Source organism: Hevea brasiliensis, chromosome 4 (genome assembly GCF_030052815.1).
Source record: "Hevea brasiliensis isolate MT/VB/25A 57/8 chromosome 4, ASM3005281v1, whole genome shotgun sequence".
In the NCBI taxonomy this organism is placed as follows: domain Eukaryota; kingdom Viridiplantae; phylum Streptophyta; class Magnoliopsida; order Malpighiales; family Euphorbiaceae; genus Hevea; species Hevea brasiliensis.
This window is the reverse complement of record NC_079496.1, coordinates 15,638,217-15,654,450: the sequence shown is the minus strand read 5'-3', so window position 1 is coordinate 15,654,450 and position 16,234 is coordinate 15,638,217. Positions and strand designations below refer to the sequence as shown.

Below are 16,234 nucleotides of genomic sequence, written 5' to 3'. Positions count from 1 at the left end.
AGAAACATCAAAACTTGGCATATCCAAGCCTCCAAAGGAACACAATTTTAAGAGATTGTGATGGTTCTGATGCTACCAGACAAGTAATCAACTCTGCTCTCATGGACTTGGTCTTGCAACTAGCAAGTAGTAAACCTTGTAATTTATTACATTGAGGTGACATTGGCGTATGTTATTTCCTGATAATAGCTTGACATATAATTTTATAAAAGATAAGTGAAAACTAGAAACCAGTGCGGAGGGCATAATTCAAATTAGAGTAGTGTCTCGGTCTGGTGGAAAATTATCAATTACATGAAATCAAATTTCATTGCTTAGAGTTAAGAGGTTACCAGTGAAAAAGTTATTGTTTTTCCTTCTCTTCTGTTTCCTCCTACCTTCACAAGATAATCATTTTGGTCTCACTCCATGCCACTCTATTCAAATAGAGCAAAGAGCGACAAAAAACTTCTGAGGGATCATTATAAAACTTTCTTGAACTGTCTACATGTAATTCAAGCTTCTTAAAGTTTTGTCAATGGAGTTCCTTTCTTTCTTCAGTACCCTCTTTTGCTTTTTCTTTATTTCATCCATATCTTTAAGGTTGTTGTCATTTGCTGCTGATATCATAACTCCAATACAGCCCATCAGAGATGGTGAGACATTAGTTTCCTCATCCCAGTTCTTTGAACTAGGTTTCTTCTCTCCTGGAAACTCCAAGAACAGGTACCTAGGAATATGGTACAAAGATAAACCCAGGACAGTTGTGTGGGTTGCGAACCGAAACAATCCAATTACTGATCATTCTGGAGTTTTATCCATCAGCAAGGATGGGAATCTTGTTATTCTCAATCAAACAATGAGTATTATCTGGTCCTCAAATATATCACGTGTAACAGAAAATCCAGCGGCACAGCTCTTGGATACTGGTAACCTTGTTCTCAGGAACAACATGAGTGCTATTCCTGAAAGATATACGTGGCAGAGTTTTGATTACCCTACGGATACAATGTTACCAGGGATGGAATTAGGATGGAACTTGAGGACTGGCCTACAACGATACTTGACATCATGGAGAAGTAGTGATGATCCATCCCCAGGAGACTTCAACTACAAACTTGACATTCTTGGGTTACCTCAGTTAGTTATTCGTAGAGGATCAGTGAAAAGGTCCAGAACTGGACCTTGGAATGGGATTTATTTTGGTGGCATTCCTATGGTGTCCAACATCATTTTCAAAACTACTATGGTTTTTAATGAAGATGAGTACTATTATATGTATGAACCTGTCAGCAACAATGTTATCATGAGATTAGTACTGGATCATTCGGGTTCGCTAGAACGTTTGTTATGGAATGATAAAAATTCAGGATGGGCTGCTTTATACTCAATGCCATACGATCCATGTGACATTTATGGTCAGTGCGGTGCTAATGGTATTTGCAGTGTTAGCAAGAAACCTATTTGTGAGTGCTTGGAGGGTTTTGTTCCTAAATCACAGAAAGAGTGGGAAGCCCACAATTGGACTGGTGGATGTATGAGGAGTTCCCAATTGGATTGCCAGAAGAGCAAAGGGTTTATGAAACTTGTAGGGGTGAAACTACCAGATCTGCTGGAATTTCAGGTGAATAAAAGCATGAACTTAACAGACTGTGAGGCAGAGTGCTCAAAGAATTGCTCTTGTATGGCTTATTCTAATTCAAATATAAGCCAGGGAGGCAGCGGCTGCTTGATGTGGTATGGCAATGTGGTTGATATCAGATTGGTTGCTGAAGAATACAGGGGACGAGATGTCTATATTCGAATGCCAGCTACAAATACAGGTACGTGTGTTTTGTGATTTACAACACTACTTCTACTTACTAGACTATTTCATGATTGAACATGCTATCAGTTTATGAATGAACAAACTTATATTCATTATTCTAGAATCAAGAGGCAAGATTATTATTATCATAGCTTCAACAATTTTGGGATTGCTTTTGTTGAGCATGGTGGTATATTGTATATTCTGGAAGCAAAGAGCAAATAGAAGAGGAGGTGAGCACATCTAAGTATCTTAAGACGGAATATTATTTCATAATTCATTAGCTAAAACCACAATCCAAGAAAAATAAAAAATTTTGAAAAGCAATTTCCTATGTTGTTTCACAGGCCAGGAAAGCGCAGAGAACATAGAATTGCCTTTATATGATTTGGCTGCAATCGCTGCTGCTACAAACAATTTCTGTCAAGAAAATATTATTGGTGAGGGTGGCTTTGGTCCAGTTTACAAGGTAACACAAGTTATCTTTGTCTGTTATTGAAAGATATATGGTGCCAGTATAGATCTGGTAACCGGAAAATTAAAAAAAAAAAATACTATTCCATATGAGATTTTGCAGGGTAATCTTTCAACAGAAGAAGTAGCAGTTAAGAGGCTGTCAAAGAATTCAGGACAGGGTGTGGAACAGTTCAAGAATGAAGTCGATTTAATTGCTAAACTTCAACACAGGAATCTTATTGGGCTTTTGGGATGTTGTATTCAAGAACAAGAAAGGATATTAATCTATGAGTACATGCCCAACAAAAGCCTAGATTATTTTATCTTTGGTATGTATTTAGTCATTTAGATAACTTTATCATGCCCCATGCTATTCAGCCTTCCAGACTTAATTCTTTGTTTGACCTGAAGGGTTAAATGATAAAATGTAGTTGCACAATTTAAAAGGATGGAAATGACGTGCAGATCATCAAAGAAGTGCATTACTGAGATGGCAAAAGCGCTATGACATTGTTTTGGGGATTGCTAGAGGACTTCTTTACCTCCACCAGGATTCTAAATTTCAAATCATCCATCTAGATCTCAAAGCAAGTAATATTTTATTAGACAGAGATCTTAACCCTAAAATTTCAGACTTTGGCTTGGCAAGAATTTTCGGAGATGATGACAGAGAAGCAACAACAAAGAGGGTTGTTGGAACATTGTAAGATCTTTTCAGCTTAGTCATGTATGTCTTATCATTTGAAAAACTTGTGATTCTTTTTATGCAGCGGCTACATGTCTCCTGAGTATGCAATTGATGGGACAATTTCAATAAAATCAGACGTTTTTAGCTTAGGCGTGTTATTGTTAGAGATTGTAAGTGGCAAAAAGAACAGAGGATTTTGTCACACAGATCGTTATCATAATCTTCTAGGACATGTAAGTATAAAAACTATTAACTTTGCACTTCCTGCTCCCTCTAATATTGAATGACTAGGACACATATGCCAATGTTTCAGGCATGGTTGATGTGGAGTGAAGGCAGGGCCTTGGAGCTAATGGATGAATGCTTGAAGGATTCATACGTTACATGGGAACTATTGAGATGTGTTCAAGTGGGTTTACTATGTGTTCAAAATTTTCCAGAAGACAGGCCAACAATGTCGTGTGTGATTTTCATGTTGGAAAATGAGGAAGCTATGCTGCCTCAACCTAAACAGCCTGGTTTCTTCAGTGAAAGAAGTTCCACCATCAATGAGAATGCAACATCAACAAGTAAAGAAATCTACACAGAAAATGCAGTTACTATAACGATGCTAGATGGTAGATAGGCATTCCATTGTAGTTCACTCCTTTAAAGTTGTAAAGCTATGAAACCGCTATATGAATTCCAAATTTGACTTGTTACTGTTTATGGTTTTTTTTCCCAACATGGTTTTTGTTGTTGAGAGTGTTTATTTTATGCAAATGTTAAGTTTTCTCAGGCTTTCAGGCCCTAGAATTGGAGTTCTTGATTGTGGTTATGAGCTTGCCACTAGACACTCTCCATCATATACTGTTCATACAAGAATCATATACTGTTCATACAATATTCATATTTTTGCATTTCTTTATGTGCATTTTCATGATTATATTCCTGTAAAGATGTACAGAAAATTTTCATGATTTCCTAGAGAAAAAGAACTTGCAAAGAAAAGTACTTAAATAAATCTTCGAAAATGCATTTATGATTATTTGCTTATAGGAGATATTTCAAACCCACACTTATATTGTAATCCTATTAGAAAATACATTTGTGATTATATCCACATTCCAAAATTGACTTGGACTAATCCAAGAAGAGTCCAATCCATAGGCCTTGGCTAGAGTCAACCATTATGAATTGGTTAGAGAAATCTTCTAACAAAAGCAATTGCTTGTTTTGTGGCAGTAGCATGGCACACTACCTATTATTTCTATAGTTCAGCTAAAAGGTAAGTAACTTTTTTTTGCCATTGTGTTATGTAATAATTAACATTTGGATCCTTATATTTTGGAAAATAGATGAAAAAGTTTTTAAGTTTTGGCTTTATTATACACTTTTGTCTCTCCGGCAATTTTTAATCAATTTAGCTGTTCATCAAAGTACTAAAATGTGGTCAATAAAAGTGCTAAAATGGTAAAAGCTTAGGGAAGAAATTGTTCATAATCATAAAACTCGGGATTGAAGTAATAACTTATTTTGAAGGGTATTAAGGAATTTTCATTTTTCATTAATGGCAATAGTTGAGAAAATAGAAGAAATAACAAAAGGGTATGACAGACTCAAAACTTAGGACATTTTTATCTATTTTCCAAAATACGGGAAGTCAAGTGTTAATTACAGTATAATCCAGTGACGAAAAAATAATTTACCCTTAGCCAAATGAGGCCATTCATGTTGCAATTAATGGCCAACACCCCAGAGGCAACTCCTGAATGCACAAGGCTGAGCGTGGGGTGCACCTTTGAACTATTCAGGGGCGGTGGATTAGTTGGGGGGAATCTAAAGCTAGCCCCGGATACCACCTAAGCAGAAATACCACAAAAAGAAATAACAATAATATAAATAAAAAATTCACATGTAAGAAAATGATTTCTATTGTGGTTTGGCCTTATAATCAGAACCCATTTAATAAGGCGAACAGCAGATCTAAAAGTAAACTAAGCAAAACCCTAAGGTGCAGAACAAATTTTACTAACCTTGGGGATTTGAATTTCTCTATGTGGCTGCTTGTTATTGAGAATCCAATAATGATCCAAAAGCAACAATGTGGTTTTAACAATTTAAGGAATAATCTTCTGAGACTTGCATTTTGGTCTATAACATAGAAAAAACAGAGCAAAAAAAGGTAAAAATATTCATGATCAACCATTGATGCTGGTTACGTTTTTCTCCTCAAAGAATGTAATTAGAAAAGAGTTAATACTAGGGAGAGCATTCGGAACCGAACACCAAAAACTGAAATACTGAATCTCTTAAAAAGGTGGACCGAACCAAATCGATCACCTAAGAATAATTAAACTGAACCGAACTAAAAAATAATAGTTTGATTCGGTTCCGTTGCATTAAATCGAAACTATTGGAATTTTACAAAAGAATCTATTTACATCTAATATATAACAATTTATTAATAGCAATCCTAAACCTGTTTACAAAAAAAAAAACTGTTTATTGAAGATTCAATGTTTTAGGTAATTTCTATTCTCTGAGCTTGAACGGACAATTGGACTGTACAAGGGTCTAAACCTTGGGACTTATACATCCTGGGCTGAAAAATCATTTGTGCAATTTATTATTCTGTTTTGTTGATTTTGTCGGTTTTAACCGATAAAAAACCGAACCAAATCGAAAATCGAACATATTAAAATTCTCTAACCGAATTGCACCGACAAAATAAAAAACTGAACCAAAATGGCTTGATTAGATTCGATTTTTTGATTCAAACTGAAAATTGATCAGGCCTGGTTAATATGGAGGAGGAATCAAATTTCAAATAAAAGACTATGAAGCCTTGTAACCTGAAAAATAACAGAAGAAGGCGCAGCTGTGAATAGGCTGAGGAAGAATTCGCTTCAACAGAGAACGTGCAGATGCAGCATGCCAAACTTCAACAGGAATGTAAATATTGATTATGTTATGAGCATTTCTGCAGCTTCAAACTGCACCCAATTAAAAACTGGGCCTGGATTTTTGTCTTTTGTTTTTATTTTTAATTAACAAAATTGATAAATTGTGTTATCATAAATATATTAGTATTTATTTTTTTATATTTAAGACAAATAAATATTACCAATCAGGGTAACCTTTCAAATCTGGAGCTGGAGTCTTCTCATTTATGCATCTTTAGCTATTTAGTTTTGCTTGTTGAGTCTCATTATATAAAATAAAATTCTTTGAATATATTTTATTTTTTTAATCCTAAATTTTTATAAATTTGCAATATGGCATTTTATAACATGTTTGGAAGGAAATTTTTGGGAGGTAAAAAATGAGTTTTTAAAGTATTAATATTTTTTAAAGGAAGTTTTTTAAAAAATACAAGGTTTTTGGAGATTTTTAAAATTTCAAAAACACTCACTTTTTTAATCCATTAAATATGTGGGTTAGGAAGGTTTTACTATCTTAATTTCTATTATCTTATAAAACATTCTTTCACTTTATCCAAATACACTGTTATTGTCCTGTTTGGCATTGAAGTTTTAAGATCACAATTATTTTTTAGGAAAAAAAAAACTATAATATTGTTAAAAAGAAAGTTTGAAATTTTTTTTTTCCTAATTTAGTGTTACGAAAATAAAAATTTATTAAATTTAGTTTTAAATTATTTTTTAATAATTTTTAATTAATATATTTAAAAAATATTTTTTTCAATAACAGTTTCAGCAACAATGTCAAATAGATACTTAATATGTTAGAAAATAATTTAAAAAATAACGGTTTATAATGTTATAGGTATAATTTTTTGTTATTAAAATTTTGACAATATTATTAATAAATGAAATTTTTATATACATTTAAAATAAAATTATTATTTATAATTTATTACAAAAATTTTTTAATTATTTCCATCTGTGTGAGGACGTCCATTTATAAAATTGATTTTAAAAATTAATAAACTAAAGTGAGAATTGGAGATAATTTTTTAATAAAAAAAATTCTACAGTTTTCATATTCATGATAATTATAATGTGATTTTTTTTATATTAAAAGAAATAAAAAAAAATCAAGGTAAAAAATATAAGGATCTAAAATTTAAAAATTGAACAAAAAATTTCCTAAAAGAAAAGGATATTTGAGAGGGTGGGGTGCATGGAGGAGTCGTGAAAGAACATATGAGTAAATTGGCACTCTTATAAATCAGAAAGTAAATATTTTAAAAAATTTTTTTACAAAATTAAAACCACATCTGCCAGAAATTCAACTTTATAATAGTTAAACTCTACTCCTAGTCACTGTCAGAGACTTGGGGCAATGTTTTATTATATATTATAATATATAATGACATGATGATCATCAAATTGAAAAATCTTAGTAGTTCTTGTATGAAAATTGGATAGAAAGTAAAATTAATTAAATGACAATTAATGATATAACGATAGATGCAGACAGTCCATCAAATAAAAATTTAACAAGTTATGTCTATCTTGATGTTTCAGTCATTTTTGCCTGATGCAATTAAATTTAACATTACATTGAAGAGTGGAAACAACTGCTGAGGCATTTGGAATGAATAGAAATCTCAGGTCTCAAGCTATGCACCAAGCGGGATAGACCCGGCGCTTGCATGGTTTGAGTCATTCAAATTCTAATCCAAGTCAGTCATATGTTAAGATAAATGTCTTTTTCAGGACATCAGATGGGAAACAGATAGATGTGGAATTCTAAACAAGTTTAATGGAGTCATCTACGTCATGAGCTATCAGTAATATCAATGTTCATATGATTTCTTGAAGCATCTTGCAAGGCCCAAGGTTATCAATCAATTTTCACTGTATGCAACTAAATTTAACATTATATTAAAGAGTTAAGTAATTCAGTGATGAGTATCTACCTCACAGTGAAAGAGATTAAGAGTTCTGTTAGAGTGTAAGTTTAATTAGAATATAGAATTAAAATTATTTTAAAAGTTTGATTAGAATTTTATTTAGGAAGAAAATTATGAGAAAAAAAAAATTGGAGGCGTTACAATTCGGTAAAACCGAATCATGTCGGGGATGAGAGAATCGTCCAAATTGGACTCTTGAATTTTGTGTTCTAAAAGGATTAGGTTTGTGCAATATTTTATTTATGCAGTGAGTGGAAACGTGTGTGCATTGTGAGAGCACAAACAAGTTGATAGAGTTAAAGGCCATGATTGTTTAGCGTGTGCCATGTTCTTTAATTTGCGAGGAATTTGTGAGTGAATTTTTGAGAGAGAAAAATAGTTAGAAGTTTGTAATTATTTTTCTTTTTGATTAGTGGATTTGTTGGTAGAGTAGGTATACATTGAACTATGTGTTAGATTTTGTGTTATTTATTTTTATGTGGGTGTAATTTTTATAATAATTGGTATTAAAGATGTGACTTAAAATGGTGAACACAAAATGGTGTAATTTTAGTTTGTGGTAAAGCATTGTCAATGATTCTTTTATATAACAACGATTAATCAAAGCATTGAACAAAAAGCAATCGACAACTATGAAAAATAATGATTGAAAGAAACTTCAACAAAGGATAGTAAGTATGATTAGATTGACATTAGCTCCTAATGTGAAGTAAAATGTCTTGATAGAGACTTCACTAATTATTTTATAGAAAGAATTGTAGAATTTGTACACATTAAACTCACTCACAAATTGTTTATATTTTGTACCAACTCAAAACGGATGAAGGTACTAACTTCACTAATTGTTTTAGAGAAGAAATTGAAGAATTTGTATACGTTAAAAATCACTAAAAAATTGTTTGTATTTTATACCAACTCAAAACGGATGAAGGTACTAAGGGATTATCTTAATATTTTAAATAAATTAATTATTTAATTAGCCAGTATTGATGTGAAGGGAGATGATAAAGATAAAACTTTTTGTCTTTTAACCTCTCCCACAATCTTATAAAAGATTGGTAATAGCTCTAACAGTTGTAAAGGAGATTTTAAAGATAGAAGAGGTTGAGAAGTTGAAGAAAACATATAGTAATAATGAAAGTGAAGCTTTTGTTGCTGGTTTTAATCACTGTAGAAGTAATCCATGTGTAAATAATTTGAGAAGAAATAATATATGGGGCTCGAGACCACGAGTAGATTTTGAAGAAAAGGAATGCTACTATTGTTATGACAAGGGCCACATTCAATACTGATGATGAAACTACTGCAATTGCAATTGATGATTATCCTGACAGTGAATGTTTGAATGTGGATAGTGATAAGGAAAAGGCAAAAGATCTATTACAAGATGAGTAGTTAATGAATTATGTTGTCCATTTCATATTTGTTCAAAGAAGTAGTTTTTGATGTTATTAAAGAAAAAAAAAGAAGAAAAAGTGAAGCTAGCCAATTAGAATAAGAAGAAAGTCAAATGTCTTGGAAAAGTGGAGATTAAACTGCATAGTGATCTTGCGAAATTGTTTGATGAAATAAGATATATTTTTAAATTTGAAAAAAACAGGTAAATTGGATGCATTGGATCTTCAATTCATGATGGAGTTATACGAGTTAGTGGGCGTGTTTCTTATCATGAAGGGTGCGTAAAAATCTCTATGAATAAAAATTTACACATTTAGAAGAATGCAAGTAGAGATAGACATCAATAATCAAGGGTATTACTTAAGAAGTTGTGAGGACTAATTTTATTTGATTTGGAGTTGAAGATTGTTTGAGTACAAATTTAATTAGAATTAAGAATTAAAATTATTTAAAGAGTTTAGTTAGAATTTAATTTAGGAAGAAAATTAAAAAAAAAAAGAAAAGAATTTGGAGGCATTGCAATTCGGTAAATCCGAATCATGGTGGGAATAGAAGAATAGTCCAAATTGGACTATTCAATTTTGTTCCATAAAAGGACTAAGTTTGCGCAATATTCATTTATGCGGTAAGTGGAAACGTGTGTGCATTGTGAAGGCACAAGCACGTTGATGAGAGTAGAATGCCATGATTGTTTCGTGTGTGCCGTGTTCTTTAATTTGCGAGGAATTTGGGAGTGAATTTTTGAGGGAGAAAAATAATTAGAAGTTTATAATTTCATTGAATTAATGGACTTGTTGGCTGGTATTTTGTGTGGGTCTGATTTTCACAAGAAGTTCAAACTTATAATCCCAACCATTCAAAAAATGGAAACAACTGATGGGGCTTATAGATTGAATAGAAAACCCTGCCCAAAACGTAACAGACCCGGGGTTGCAAGATTGAAGTCATCCTCATGTCTGGGATTACAAATATAAGGGCAAATGTCTTATTCAGGACATCAGATGGAAAAAAAAAATATATGTGTGCAATTCTAAACAAGTCTAATGAATCCATCCACGCTATCAGTGATATCAATCTTCATATTGTTAATTTCTTGAACCATATGCAGGCAGATGGGCATCTTGCTTATAAATCAATATCTGGGAAGTATCTAAGTCTTGCAGGTACTCACAGATTCATGGATTGTGGAAATCTCTGATTGATGGATTGGTGCTCAAATATATAAATCCGTAATTTTGGATGGATATAGAAAGGTAATAAATTAACTCTGATGTTCTCAGTATTCATCAGGTTATTCATCTATGAATGTTGACTGCTGCAAAATTCTACTTCGCAATTTCTTTCCAAATAGAGCCTATGTAGACTAATAAAAGAAATACTATATGATCTCTAGCCAGCCAAATCCAATTTCTCATAATTAGATCAATGGAGTGGCACCTTTCTTTCTTCTTGGTCTTTTGCTTTTCTTTTGTCTTTTCATTTGCTTGCGATACCATAACTCCAACACAATCCATCAGCGATGGCCAGACGATAGTTTCTTCATTCCAAAGCTTTGAGCTAGGTTTCTTCTCTCCTGGAAAATCCCAGAACAGATATCTTGGAATATGGTTCAAAAGGAGCCCTGAGTCAGTTGTGTGGGTTGCAAATAGAAACAATCCAATCATTGATTCCACTGGAGTTCTATCCATCAGCAAAGATGGAAATCTTGTTCTCCTCAACCAAATTCAGAGTATTATCTGGTCGTCAAATATATCTGGTGTAGCAGAAGATCCAGTGGCACAGCTCTTAGATATTGGTAACCTTGTCCTCAGGAACAATATCAGTGTAAATTCAGGAAGCTATTTGTGGCAGAGCTTTGATTACCCTTCAGATACAATGTTAGCAGGCATGAAGCTGGGTTGGAACTTAACGACTGGTCAACAGCTATACCTGACATCATGGAAAAGTACTGATGATCCATCCCCAGGAAACTTTACTTACAATCTTGACATTCTTGGGTTGCCTCAATTGGTTATTTATAAAGGTTCCATGAAATGGTCTCGGACAGGACCATTGAATGGAATTTATGTTGGTGCCACTCCTAATGTGGCCAACATGGTTTTTAACCCAATCATGGTGTTTAATCCGGATGAAATGTATTACATGTATAGGCCTGTCAGTGATAATATTGTTATGCTGTTAAAACTGAATCAATCTGGTTCACTGGAACTTCTGATATGGAATAACAACACTGCAGAATGGAAAGTTTTATACTCGATGCCATATGATACATGTGACATCTATGGGCGGTGTGGTGGTAATGCTATTTGCAGTGTCAGCAAGTCACCTATTTGCAATTGCTTGACAGGTTTCGTTCCTAAATCGCAGAAAGAGTGGGGGTCCCTTAATTGGACTAGTGGGTGTGCCAGGAGTGCGCCAATAGATTGCCAAAGTGGAGAGTTTCTTATGCTTGCAGGAGTCAGGGTACCTGACTTGTTGGAGTACTCATTGAATGAGAGTTTAAGCCTTCACGAATGTAAGGCAGAGTGCTCTAAGAACTGCTCTTGTACTGCTTATGCTAATTCAAATGCAAGTAAGAGCAGTGGCTGCTTGATGTGGTTCGATGATCTGGTCGATATCAGATTGGTTGCTGAAGTATACAGCGGAGAAGCTATCTATATCCGAATGCCGCCTTCAAATACAGGTATCAGTATATTATATGGCATCACCTCATTTATTTCAAGATTATATTTATGAAATTTTTAGGATCTTTTGCCAGGAAAATCTGAAGAAGAAAAATGTCCTCGTGTTTATTGTTTTAGGATCAAGACCAAAGATCGTTATAGTGGTTTCGACCACAGTGGGACTGTTTTTGTTGAGCTTGGTGTTATTTTGCATAATTTGGAAGAAGAGTGCAAATAGAGGAGGTAAGGAGAGGCATATCCATATTCACTCGTTCCAGTTCAATTTACTTAATTAGTCTAAAGCAAAATGTATATGCATATATGATTTGATCTATATATGCACAGTCCAGGAAAGCACAAACGAGGACATTAGAAATACCTTTATTCGATTTGGCTACAATTGCTGCTGCTACTGACAATTTCTCTCTAGCAAATCTTATTGGTGAGGGTGGCTTTGGTCCTGTTTACAAGGTATAACACCCACAGGTTATCTCTATGTATTCTTGCTAAAGCAGAACATAAAATTTCTTGTGACTACATGCAGGGAAATCTTTCAACAGGAGAAGAAGTAGCAGTGAAGAGGCTGTCAAAGAATTCAGGACAAGGCAGAGAACAGTTCATGAATGAAATAGATTTACTAGCTAAACTTCGGCACAGGAATCTTGTGGAGATTTTAGGATGTTGTGTTCAGGGAGAAGAAAAGATGTTAATCTATGAGTACATGTCCAACAAAAGCTTAGACTATTTTATCTTTGGTATACACAAGCTAATAGCTATACTTGATTCTTTGATTCACTTTCATGTCATTTAGACAGATTTTTCTTTGAGTTTTATAAGTGATGGAAATGAAGTGCAGATCATCAAAGAAGGGCATTACTGAGATGGGAGAAGCGCTTTGACGTTGTTTTAGGGATTGCTAGAGGACTTCTTTACCTCCACCAAGACTCTAAGCTTAAAATCATTCATCGGGATCTCAAAACAAGCAATATTTTACTAAACAGCGACTTGAATCCTAAAATTTCAGACTTTGGCTTGGCAAGAATATTGGGAGGTGACAACAAAAAGGCAACAACACAGGGAGTTGTTGGAACATAGTAAATTCTTTTATCTTTAATTACTCTTGCTTATTGTTTGACAGAACACATTACATTGCAGCACTTTCTTGCAGTGGCTACATGTCTCCTGAATATGCATTTGAAGGGACAATCTCAGTGAAATCAGATGTTTTCAGCTTAGGTGTGCTGATGTTAGAGATAGTAAGTGGCAAAAAGAATAAGGGATTCCATCACACAGATCACCACCACAATCTTCTAGGACATGTAAGTAGAAAAACAGATAATGCAATTTCTTCTTTCTAGTCTCTCGTACAATGTTTTTTCGACTTGACTGGTGGTCTCAAATTGAGTTGGCAAAGAAATTAATTGCGCATGCTAATGTTTCAGGCATGGGTGCTGTGGAATGAAGGCAAGGCCTTGGAACTAATGGACGAATGTTTGAGGGATTCATGTGTTACATGGCAAGTGCAGAGATGCATTCAAGTGGGTTTACTCTGTGTTCAAAACTTCCCAGAAGACAGGCCAGCAATGTCTTCTGTAGTTTTCATGTTTGCTAATGAGGCAGCTATTCTGCCACAGCCCAAACAGCCTGGTTTCTTCACCAGTCAAAACACCTCCCATGAGAATATGAATGGAACACCTGTGGAAGAATCCCATACAGAAAATGATTTAACTATAACCAGTCTAGATGGTAGGTAATGAACAACATATGCACTTTATAAATTATCGTGAAAAATTACTTAACCTATGTAATATGTGAAACTATTGTGGATCCTACATAATTTTTATTGGTCAGATGTATTAAAGGTTTGTTTGGCAAAATTCTTTGAAGCTAATGTTCAGAAAAATATATATATTTTAAATATAATAATTAGAGAATATTTAAAAATAATTTAAAATTAAATTTAATAAATTTTAGCCATTAAAACTAAGATAGCAAGGGGTAAGTATGTAAACCTAAACCCGATTATTATTATTAATACCCCAATCTATCCTAAACCCTATTAAAATTTTATTCTTTAACTATCCGAAAGCATCCCAAAGCTATTACTATTATCCAAAAATATCCGAACTCATTTATTTTTATATATTTTAATTAATAATTTCTACTAAAAAATATTTTTTATTAATAATTTATATTTTAAAAATTTAAGAACTCTATAAAGTAGTTAAATTTATTTATTTAAAATATAATATAACATAAAAAAATATATATTATATATTTAATTAATTATTTATATAAAAAATTTAGATAACGGGTACTCAATATGTAAAATTTGAACTCAATTCAGACTCATGATAGATATTATTTTTTAAATTCAAACTAGTTTTAAATAAGATTATATACTATTCTAGTCCGTCTTATTAAAATTCAATCAGATCAAATACCCATAAATACTCGGCTCAGTTGAAATATTAAATAATAAATTAATTTTATTGTTAATTATTTTTTATGACATTTAATATGATAATTTAAAAAAAAAAAAAGATTTGGATCTCAAACTCGAATACCAAAGGGATCATACATTTTAGCAATTTTATTAATGTACTGGAACGTGGGTCCAAATTTCCCTTTATTTTTGTATCCAAATCTTAGTTTTGGGCAAGTTTATTGGGTCATTGGATTTGCTTTGGGCTTACCATGACTTGGGCCTTGAGAATTTGTGATGCTTGGTAGGGGAATCGTAAAGAGTAATATTATAATTTACAAACAAAATTATATAGAACTTGTCTAATATTATTGTTGAAATTATTATTGAGAATATTATTTTTTAAAAATATATTAATTGAAAAGTATTAAAAATAATTTAAAATTAAATTTAATAAATTTAATTATAAAAATATTAGAATAATATTTTTTTAAAATTATTTTTTTAATAATATTTAAAATGATACTTTTATTCCGAAAAGTAATTTAATTTCGCTAAACTTAATGCCAAATAGGGCACATAATCTTTTCACTAATCAATTGACAAAGGTGAAATGCTTATGTATATAATTAAGGGGAGACATTAATTGAAATTAATTTTTTTAAAATAATAAGTGATAAAGATTACATATTTTTATCAAGAAAGTTATGCAATCGGAAAAGAATTTTCCAAAGAAAGATCATGAAAATTGGGATATAATAAATTAACAAATTATATATATATATATATATATATATATATATATATATATATATATATTTTTTTTTTTTTTTTTTTTAACTCTGCACAGCTTATTTTTTTGTCAAACGGTAAGTTCATTGCATAAGAAAGGCCTATAGCCCTCTATATTGAAAAGGTTCATCGAGGACCCCTGAGTTACAGCTTAGGGACTTAAACCCACCACCAATCTAAACAAATTTTACCTTAATAAATACATGAGTCTTAACTAACATGGGCCGAATAACCCAAAACGCCAAGCACACAAAGAAGACCCAGGGCACAATGGGTATCCAACCCGACCAGACCCTGCCCGGCATTCCAAAGATTCAACCTCCGTGGCGCCACTTCGAACACCGATTTGCCTTTCGTCCTCAGGTCAACTGCTCATATTAGCACTAGCGAGTTTCCTCAAGTTAAAACTGGGAACTAGGGCAATGGACAGAATCAAATTAAAAAATTATATTGAATTGAAATTATTTTAATTTATTTTTAATTTTTTATTATAAATTAAATTGAAATCGTATCAAAATTATTTCAAATTGAAGTTAAATTGGGAACTAAATTTATATATATATATATATATATATATATATATATATATATATATATATATATATATATATATATATATTTTATTATATATTTTTTAAATAAATATATATAAATTAAATATAATTTAAATATTATATTTTATTTCTTTATATTTTTTTAATAATTTATTATAAATATATTAAATTACTTTATAATATATATTAGGTAATTATATTTATATCATATAGTTAAATATTTTATATTTAATAAATAATTAAAATATATATTATATAATATTTTTATATTATAAAATATATTTAATATTAGATTATATATGTACCTTATAATTAAAGATTATATAATTTAAAAATAGTTAAAAGATATATTATATGATATATTATATATTAATAATCGAATTCAAAACTTAAATGCTAATTGAATATGGCTTTTTAAGAAAATAATTACGTAAAATTATTTTAAGAATCGAGAACTGAACCAGATCCACACCAAATCGAATCGAAATTAAAAAATCAAGAAATATATTGAACTAAAATTAAAATAATAAAAAACTGAATCAGAATCGTACTGAAATTTCAACTCAATTTAAATTTCTAGACAAATCTTAAACTGAATCGAAACTACATAC

General features: G+C 31.8%; 2 protein-coding genes across 2 annotated transcripts; both read left to right on the top strand.

The window, feature by feature from the left end:
- The first annotated feature begins 249 nt into the window (after positions 1-249).
- LOC131179229 (G-type lectin S-receptor-like serine/threonine-protein kinase At4g27290) lies at positions 250-3,636 on the top strand. Its single transcript, XM_058145420.1, has 7 exons — positions 250-1,802; positions 1,909-2,019; positions 2,134-2,255; positions 2,364-2,571; positions 2,708-2,945; positions 3,013-3,163; positions 3,244-3,636. The coding sequence occupies exons 1-7, from the start codon at positions 518-520 to the stop codon at positions 3,553-3,555; spliced, it is 2,427 nt and encodes an 808-aa protein (XP_058001403.1). The 5' UTR covers positions 250-517; the 3' UTR covers positions 3,556-3,636.
- Positions 3,637-10,191: 6,555 nt separating this feature from the next.
- On the top strand, positions 10,192-13,729 carry LOC110641367 (G-type lectin S-receptor-like serine/threonine-protein kinase At4g27290). The gene is made up of 7 exons (XM_058146245.1): positions 10,192-11,872; positions 11,948-12,087; positions 12,198-12,323; positions 12,397-12,607; positions 12,709-12,946; positions 13,021-13,171; positions 13,295-13,729. The coding sequence occupies exons 1-7, from the start codon at positions 10,615-10,617 to the stop codon at positions 13,604-13,606; spliced, it is 2,436 nt and encodes an 811-aa protein (XP_058002228.1). The 5' UTR covers positions 10,192-10,614; the 3' UTR covers positions 13,607-13,729.
- The last annotated feature ends 2,505 nt before the right edge of the window (positions 13,730-16,234 follow it).

What these genes read in the sequence shown, in the direction of transcription:
- LOC110641367 (XM_058146245.1), top strand. Translation starts at nt 10,615, where the DNA reads ATGGAGTGGCACCTTTCTTTCTTCTTGGTCTTTTGCTTTTCTTTTGTC. An exon ending in AATGCCGCCTTCAAATACAG is followed by an intron (nt 11,873 to 11,947) that starts GTATCAGTATAT and finishes ATCTTTTGCCAG; the next exon opens with GAAAATCTGAAGAAGAAAAA. An exon ending in ATTTGGAAGAAGAGTGCAAA is followed by an intron (nt 12,088 to 12,197) that starts TAGAGGAGGTAA and finishes ATATATGCACAG; the next exon opens with TCCAGGAAAGCACAAACGAG.
- LOC131179229 (XM_058145420.1), top strand. Translation starts at nt 518, where the DNA reads ATGGAGTTCCTTTCTTTCTTCAGTACCCTCTTTTGCTTTTTCTTTATT. An exon ending in AATGCCAGCTACAAATACAG is followed by an intron (nt 1,803 to 1,908) that starts GTACGTGTGTTT and finishes TCATTATTCTAG; the next exon opens with AATCAAGAGGCAAGATTATT. An exon ending in AAGAGCAAATAGAAGAGGAG is followed by an intron (nt 2,020 to 2,133) that starts GTGAGCACATCT and finishes GTTGTTTCACAG; the next exon opens with GCCAGGAAAGCGCAGAGAAC.